The following is an 8,165-nucleotide window of genomic DNA, read 5'->3' as shown; positions in this document are numbered from 1 at the left end:
AGAGAAGCAGAACATCTCTTGAGGGACCAGAAATAGATTTAAAACACCAGAGATGATGTTTAAATGACCTTCATTCAGCAAAAAGTCACCCAGAAGATTAGATCTTTCTCTAAAGACTTTCAGAAAGAAAGTCTCCTTCTGCATCCTGCCCTTCTTAACTACTCAATCTACTAGTTCAATGGTAGGCACCAATAGGCCCCAGTACAGCTTGACAAGGGCAAAGTGGAGGAGGACGTTGTCTATCTGACCCCAAATCTTCATCTTAAGATAGATAAGTAGAGATGGATTCATGATAATATAATGCTGAGAGCACCTGTGTGATAAAAATTTCCCTCAGAGAGTCCTCATTTTCAGATTCTCTTTATTAACAGATTATCCACAGAGGAGGGATTTTAGCTGCAGAAGTTGCAAATATGAGCAAGACATTCCCCAGGGAGAGTGTTAGATGCGACTCACAAACACCAGGCCTTGTGGACGGGCAAGTCATGAAAAACCTGAACCAGAGCAGCAGCCCCCGGGAGAAGCAGGAGATAAAGCAGCAAGAGGCTGTGCTCGGAGAAACGTTTCCAGCTAGAGTTAGTGGCTAACCATGCAAGTAGGGTAGAGAGATCTGATAAGCTAAAACTGGGAAAGTATTTTTTGGGCTTTGGCCAGGAGAGGTTCATTCATGACACAGGAAACATAGTTCCAGCCAAGAGGTGGAGGAAAGGCCTGGATGCCATGGGTGGAGGAGGGAACTGACAATGAGGCAGTCATCAGTGGGAGTAGAGCCATGAAGCATGACGGCACTCACCTCCTAACTGGCTTCCTTGCCTCTCCTCCATCCTGCACACCATTTGCTCCTAGAGCGCTCACACTCAGGCCCACAATCCTTCAACAGTGCCATTATCACCTGCACGCTAAATGTCAGAATTCTTAGCACAGACATCCCATCCTGGCATGAACCCGGCTTACAGTTGTTTGCAAAACTGCCAGTCTTTGCCACTGGGTTATTCCCTCACAGGCTTTGTGCCTAAAGGACTGTACCATTTCTTATTTGGCATTTTATGTCACCCTACCTCTACCCATTATGAAACGGCACTCAACTCACGTGGTTGAATGAATGGAAAAATAAGTGAGAGATGGAATGAATGAATGAATGAATGATACCAGCACTGTCTTTGAAAGAATATGTCTCTGAGTCCCAATATGGAAGGTGAAGATAATCTTTGTGAAATGATTACCTTGCTTTTGTAAAATGTCTCGATGAGCTGGAAATAAAAATCTCTCTATAAATCCAACATCCCGTTGTTGCTTCGTCATTGTCAAAGCGTTTTATTTTGGTGGTCTGAGTTACCATGATGTTTCTTTATAACTAGACAAGTTCAATGGACGTGAAGATCTCCGATTGGAATAGGATTCTCTCGGCGATATAAGTGTGTTTGGAAGCACTACCGTTTAGCATGACACCAAGACCCAACACATGCCCAGTTCTGTCAAACCTCCGAGTCGTGCATGTGGAATCAGCGGAATCACCAGGATGATAATTGACTTTACTCTGTGACTCCCCTGTTGGCACATTTATTTTAGCTCCTCTGGCAGAGCTGGAGACTTGCTCTACTATTTTTTTTTTTAACAAATTTTTTAAAAAATTTATTCATTTATTTTTGGCTGCATTGGGTCTTTGTTGCTGCATGTGAGCTTTCTCTAGTTGAGGCGAGTGGGGGCTACTCTTCATTGTGGTGCACGGGCTTCTCACTGTAGTGGCTTCTCTTGTTGTGGAGCACGGGCTCTAGGCGCGTGGGCTTCAGTAGTTGTGGCACACGGGCTCAGTAGTTGTGGCTCTCGGGCTCTAGAGCGCAGGCTCAGTAGTTGTGGCGCATGGGCTTAGTTGGTCCGTGGCATGTGGAATCTTCCCGGACCAGGGCTCGAACCCATTTCCCCTGCATTGGCAGGTGGACTCTTATCCACTGCGCCACCAGGGACGTCCCACTCTACTATTCACTATGACGTTGTTTTCTAATTAGGTGTCTTGACACAGCAGGCATTCCAGTACGAACATTTCTTTTGTTTCTTTAATGTGGCAGCAAGCTGTCTGACTTTTAGCTGCCTGATCTTTCAGAAATATTACCTGCCATGTAAAATGAGATATCACATGTAAGACACCTAGCCCAGTGTGTGACACCTGAGGGTTCTCTGAGAATGTTCACTACATCTTCCTGTTTATCTTTGTCTTCTGACTTCTGGTGCTTTAGTTACCCTCGGAGATAAAATATTACCTTGGTAAGGCTTACGTTTTTCTTCATCCCGGGAGCGAGTCCAGTAAATCTATAAACAGAGACTACATGGATTCTGTAAATGAAATGGCCACAATTTATTGAGTGCTTTCTATGTGCCAAGTGTTCCCACATTGGATTGCTTTTCATCCTCACAGTAACACTGTGAGGTAGACATTTTTATCCTCCCTGCTTTTTCGAGAAAGGAACCTTGGCTGAGAAGCCAAGTAGCTGAGGTTACAGGGTGGGCGAGCAAGGGAGGTGGGACGAGAGCCCACACCTGCTTCCCTCACACAGTCCTCGACCTCAACCATCGCACACACTGCCCTCCACCTGCACCGTCTCAGTGGCCAGCGCAGTCTTGGGGACCCCACAGGACACAGAGATGGAGAAGCCATAGCCCTGCTCTAAAGGCATTCTTCCCGGCTGAACAGAAATGTGACTGCCCCCAGGTGTGAGTGCCAACACCCCCGGGCCCGGAGAGATCCCCTTCCCACCCCGTTCCTCTGGGCGGCCCCCTTGGAGCCCCATCTGGAATGTGGAGGAAGAACTTCCTGGGGCGAGTGCACAGCTGGACCCCCTCCCTGCAAGCCCCCCTCCAACCCCACCCCGACCTCAGCCCAGAGAAGAGGACAGCAGGTGCTCCCGCGCCCTCGGTGTCCTGGGAGCCCATTGTCTGGTTTTGCTTAGCGTGGCCTGCTTCCCTTCTAGCCCTGGGCAAGTGGGCAGAGTACAAGCTAATTGGCAGGGCTGCTCCGAAGACTAAAGAGCATGGGAGCTGCCTGCTCGCTAGCGGGAGGGCGTGTTCCCAGCCAGCGCTCTGACATTCTCTGGTGCGAGGCCACCTGCCTGAGGAAGGTGTAACAGGGAAAGGGTAAACACGGAAGTTCAGGTCCTGACAGCTTGGCAGAGATTCCCCCAGAGGAAAGGACTCAGCTGAAATCCAGCTGCTCAAGATGCTTGGTCAGCAAGGAGGAGACTCGACCTGGAGACAGAAAGGAGTTCCTATAGGGACAGAGAGAGCTGGTCCTGTCCTCCATCCACCTGGCAGGCAGAAGGATCTTGAGCCCCCAGTTTCCTGGGAGACCACAAGGCTGAAGAGAAGGCTGACCCCAGCCACCAGCCCCCAGCCTCCTGCCCCCAGCCCCCAGCCCCCAGCCCCCAGCTCCCCAGCTCCCCAGCTCCCAGATCCCCAGATCCCCAATCCCCAGCTCCCCAGCTCCCCAGATCCCCAGATCCCCAGCCCCCAGATCCCCAGCTCCCCAGCTCCCCAGCTCCCAGATCCCCAGATCCCCAATCCCCAGCTCCCCAGCTCCCCAGCTCCCCAGATCCCCAGCTCCCCAGCTCCCCAGCTCCCCAGTCCCCAGCTCCCCAGCTCCCCAGCTCCCCAGATCCCCAGTCCCCAGATCCCCAGCTCCCCAGTCCCCAGATCCCCAGTCCCCAGATCCCCAGCTCCCCAGCTCCCCAGCTCCCCAGTCCCCAGATCCCCAGCTCCCCAGCTCCCCAGATCCCCAGCTCCCCAGATCCCCAGCTCCCCAGTCCCCAGCTCCCCAGTCCCCAGCTCCCCAGCCCCCAGATCCCCAGCTCCCCAGTCCCCAGCTCCCCAGTCCCCAGCTCCCCAGTCCCCAGCTCCCAGCTCCCCAGCTCCCCAGCTCCCCAGCTCCCAGCTCCCCAGCTCCCCAGCTCCCCAGATCCACAGCTCCCCAGCCCCCAGCTCCCCAGCTCCCCAGTCCCCAGCTCCCAGCTCCCCAGCTCCCCAGCCCCCCAGCTCCCCAGCTCCCCAGCTCCCCAGCTCCCCAGCTCCCCAGCCCCCCAGCTCCCCAGCTCCCCAGCCCCCCAGCTCCCCGGTCCCCAGCTCCCAGCTCCCCAGCTCCCCAGCCCCCCAGCTCCCCAGCCCCCCAGCTCCCCAGCTCCCCAGCTCCCCAGTCCCCAGCTCCCAGCTCCCCAGTCCCCAGATCCCCAGCTCCCCAGCTCCCCAGCTCCCCAGCTCCCCAGCTCCCCAGTCCCCAGATCCCCAGCTCCCCAGTCCCCAGATCCCCAGTTCCCCAGCCTCCAGATCCCCAGCTCCCTAGTCCCCAGCTCCCCAGCTCCCTAGTCCCCAGCTCCCCAGTCCCTAGCTCCCCAGTCCCCAGCTCCCAGCTCCCCAGCTCCCCAGCTCCCAGCTCCCCAGCTCCCCAGATCCCCAGATCCCCAGCTCCCCAGCCCCCAGCTCCCCAGCCCCCAGCTCCCCAGCTCCCAAGTCCCCAGCTCCCAGCTCCCCAGCTCCCCAGCCCCCCAGCTCCCCAGCCCCCCAGCTCCCCAGCTCTCCAGCTCCCCAGCCCCCCAGCTCCCCAGCTCCCCAGCCCCCCAGCTCCCCAGCCCCCCAGCTCCCAGCTCCCCGGCTCCCCAGCCCCCCGGCTCCCCAGCCCCCCAGCTCCCCAGCTCCCCAGCTCCCCAGCTCCCCAGTCCCCAGATCCCCAGCTCCCCAGCTCCCCAGCTCCCCAGCTCCCCAGCTCCCCAGTCCCCAGCTCCCCAGCTCCCCAGTCCCCAGATCCCCAGTTCCCCAGCCTCCAGATCCCCAGCTCCCTAGTCCCCAGCTCCCCAGCTCCCTAGTCCCCAGCTCCCCAGTCCCCAGCTCCCCAGTCCCCAGCTCCCAGCTCCCCAGCTCCCCAGCTCCCAGCTCCCCAGCTCCCCAGATCCCCAGATCCCCAGCTCCCCAGCCCCCAGCTCCCCAGCCCCCAGCTCCCCAGCTCCCCAGTCCCCAGCTCCCAGCTCCCCAGCTCCCCAGCTCCCCTTCTCCCCAGCTCCCAGCTCCCCAGCTCCCCAGCCCCCCAGCTCCCAGCTCCCCAGCTCCCCAGCTCCCCAGCCCCCCAGCTCCCCAGCTCCCCAGCCCCCCAGCTCCCCAGCTCCCCAGCTCCCCAGCTCCCCAGCTCCCCAGTCCCCAGCCCCCAGTTACCCAGCTCCCCAGTACCCAGTCCCCAGCTCCCCAGCCCCCAGTCCCCAGCTCCCCAGCCCCCAGTCCCCAGCTCCCCAGCTCCCCAGCTCCCCAGCTCCCCAGTCCCCAGCTCCCCAGCTCCCCAGCTCTCCAGCTCCCCAGGCCCCCAGCTCCCAGATCCCCAGCCCCCAGCTCCCCAGCCCCCCAGCCCCCAGCTCCTCAGCTCCCAGCCCCCAGCTCCCCAGCCCCCAGCTCCCCAGCTCCCCAGCCCCCCAGCTCTCCAGCTCCCCAGCCCCCCAGCTCTCCAGCTCCCCAGCCCCAAGCTCCCCAGCTCCCCCGCCCCCCAGCCCCCAGCTCCCCAGCTCCCCAGCTCCCCAGCCCCCCAGCTCCCCAGCTCCCCAGCTCCCCAGCTCCCCAGCCCCAAGCTCCCCAGCTCCCCAGCCCCAAGCTCCCCAGCTCCCCAGCTCCCCAGCACCCCAGCTCCCCAGCTCCCCAGCCCCAAGCTCCCCGGCCCCCAGCTCCCCGGTCCCCAGCTCCCAGCTCCCCAGCTCCCCAGCCCCCCAGCTCCCCAGACCCCCAGCTCCCCAGCTCCCCAGCTCCGCAGCTCCCCAGTCCCCAGCTCCCAGCTCCCCAGCTCCCCAGTCCCCAGCTCCCCAGTCCCCAGCTCCCAGCTCCCCAGCTCCCCAGTCCCCAGCTCCCCAGTCCCCAGCTCCCCAGCTCCCCAGCTCCCCAGCTCCCCTTCTCCCCAGCTCCCAGCTCCCCAGCTCCCCAGCCCCCCATCTCCCCAGCTCCCCAGCTCCCCAGCTCCCCAGCTCCCCAGCCCCCCAGCTCCCCCATCCCCAGCTCCCAGCTCCCCCATCCCCAGCTCCCAGCTCCCCAGCTCCCCAGCCCCCCAGCTCCCCAGCCCCCCAGGCCCCCAGCCCCCCAGCTCCCCAGCTCCCCAGCTCCCCAGCTCCCCAGTCCCCAGCCCCCAGTTCCCCAGCTCCCCCATCCCCAGCTCCCAGCTCCCCAGCTCCCCAGCCCCCAGCTCCCCAGCTCCCCAGCTCCCCAGCCCCCCAGCTCTCCAGCTCCCCAGCCCCCAGCTCCCCAGCTCCCCAGCTCCCCAGTCCCCAGCTCCCCAGCTCCCCAGCCCCAAGCTCCCCAGCTCCCAGCTCCCCAGCTCCCCAGCTCCCCATTCCCCAGCTCCCAGCTCCCCAGCTCCCCAGCCCCCCAGCTCCCCAGTCCCCAGCTCCCCAGCTCCCCAGCTCCCCAGCTCCCCAGCTCCCCAGCCCCCCAGCTCCCCAGCTCCCCAGCTCCCCAGCTCCCCAGCTCCCCAGCCCCCCAGCTCCCCCATCCCCAGCTCCCAGCTCCCCAGCTCCCCAGCCCCCCAGCTCCCCAGCGCCCCAGCTCCCCAGCTCCCCAGCTCCCCAGCTCCCCAGCTCCCCAGCTCCCCAGCTCCCCAGTCCCCAGCCCCCAGTTACCCAGCTCCCCAGCTCCCCAGCCCCCAGTCCCCAGCTCCCCAGGTCCCCAGTCCACAGCTCCCCAGTCCCCAGCTCCCCAGCTCCCCAGCTCTCCAGCCCCCCAGGCCCCCAGCTCCCAGATCCCCAGCCCCCAGCTCCCCAGCCCCCCAGCCCCCAGCTCCTCAGCTCCCAGCCCCCCAGCTCCCCGGTCCCCAGCTCCCAGCTCCCCAGCTCCCCAGCCCCCCAGCTCCCCAGCCCCCCAGCTCCCCAGCTCCCCAGCTCCCAGCTCCCCAGCTCCCAGCCCCCCAGCTCCCCGGTCCCCAGCTCCCAGCTCCCCAGCTCCCAGCTCCCCAGCTCCCCAGACCCCCAGCTCCCCAGCTCCCCAGCTCCCCAGCTCCCCAGTCCCCAGCTCGCAGCTCCCCAGCTCCCCAGTCCCCAGCTCCCCAGTCCCCAGTCCCCAGCTCCCCAGCTCCCCAGTCCCCAGCTCCCCAGTCCCCAGCTCCCAGCTCCCCAGCTCCCCAGCTCCCCTTCTCCCCAGCTCCCAGCTCCCCAGCTCCCCAGCCCCCCAGCTCCCCAGCTCCCCAGCTCCCCAGCTCCCCAGCTCCCCCATCCCCAGCTCCCAGCTCCCCAGCTCCCCAGCCCCCCAGCTCCCCAGCCCCCCAGCCCCCCAGCTCCCCAGCCCCCCAGCTCCCCAGCCCCCCAGCCCCCCAGCTCCCCAGCTCCCCAGCTCCCCAGCTCCCCAGCTCCCCAGTCCCCAGCCCCCAGTTCCCCAGCTCCCCCATCCCCAGCTCCCACCTCCCCAGCTCCCCAGCCCCCAGCTCCCCAGCTCCCCAGCTCCCCAGCCCCGCAGCTCTCCAGCTCCCCAGCCCCCAGCTCCCCAGCTCCCCAGCTCCCCAGTCCCCAGCTCCCCAGTCCCCAGCCCCAAGCTCCCCAGCTCCCAGCTCCCCAGCTCCCCAGCCCTCCAGCTCCCCAGCTCCCCATTCCCCAGGTCCCAGCTCCCCAGCTCCCCAGTCCCCAGCTCCCCAGTCCCCAGCTCCCCGGTCCCCAGCTCCCCGGTCCCCAGCTCCCGAGCTCCCCAGCTCCCAGCTCCCCAGCTCCCCAGCTCCCCAGCTCCCCAGCCCCCCAGCTCTCCAGCTCCCCAGCCCCCCAGCTCCCCAGCTCCCCAGCTCCCCAGCCCCCCAGCCCCCCAGCTCCCCAGCCCCAAGCTCCCCAGCCCCCAGCTCCCCAGCTCCCCAGCTCCCCAGCTCCCCAGCCCCCCAGCCCCCCAGCTCCCCAGCTCCCCAGCCCCCCAGCTCCCCAGCTCCCCAGTCCCCAGCTCCCAGCTCCCCAGCTCCCCAGTCCCCAGCTCCCCAGTCCCCAGCTCCCAGCTCCCCAGCTCCCCAGCTCCCCTTCTCCCCAGCTCCCAGCTCCCTAGCTCCCCGGTCCCCAGCTCCCCGGTCCCCAGCTCCCAGCTCCCCAGCTCCCCAGCTCCCCAGCTCCCAGCTCCCCACCTCCCAGCTCCCCAGCCCCCCAGCTCCCCGGTCCCCAGCTCCCAGCTCCCCAGCTCCCCAGCCCCCC

The 8,165-nt window shown here is 64.1% G+C and overlaps 1 protein-coding gene across 1 annotated transcript; it reads left to right on the top strand.

Annotated features, from left to right (window-relative positions):
• Positions 1–4,580: 4,580 nt before the first annotated feature.
• On the top strand, positions 4,581–7,419 carry LOC130704599 (uncharacterized; the record flags this gene model as incomplete). The annotated part of the gene is made up of 5 exons (XM_057526252.1): positions 4,581–4,792; positions 4,855–5,101; positions 5,788–5,885; positions 5,982–6,203; positions 7,248–7,419. Coding segments are annotated over 5 exons (951 nt in total), but the record flags the coding sequence as incomplete, so codon positions are not given.
• Positions 7,420–8,165: the final 746 nt, after the last annotated feature.

This window comes from Balaenoptera acutorostrata, chromosome 1, assembly GCF_949987535.1.
Source record: "Balaenoptera acutorostrata chromosome 1, mBalAcu1.1, whole genome shotgun sequence".
Taxonomy (NCBI): domain Eukaryota; kingdom Metazoa; phylum Chordata; class Mammalia; order Artiodactyla; family Balaenopteridae; genus Balaenoptera; species Balaenoptera acutorostrata.
This window is presented reverse-complemented; position numbering and strand designations above follow the sequence as displayed.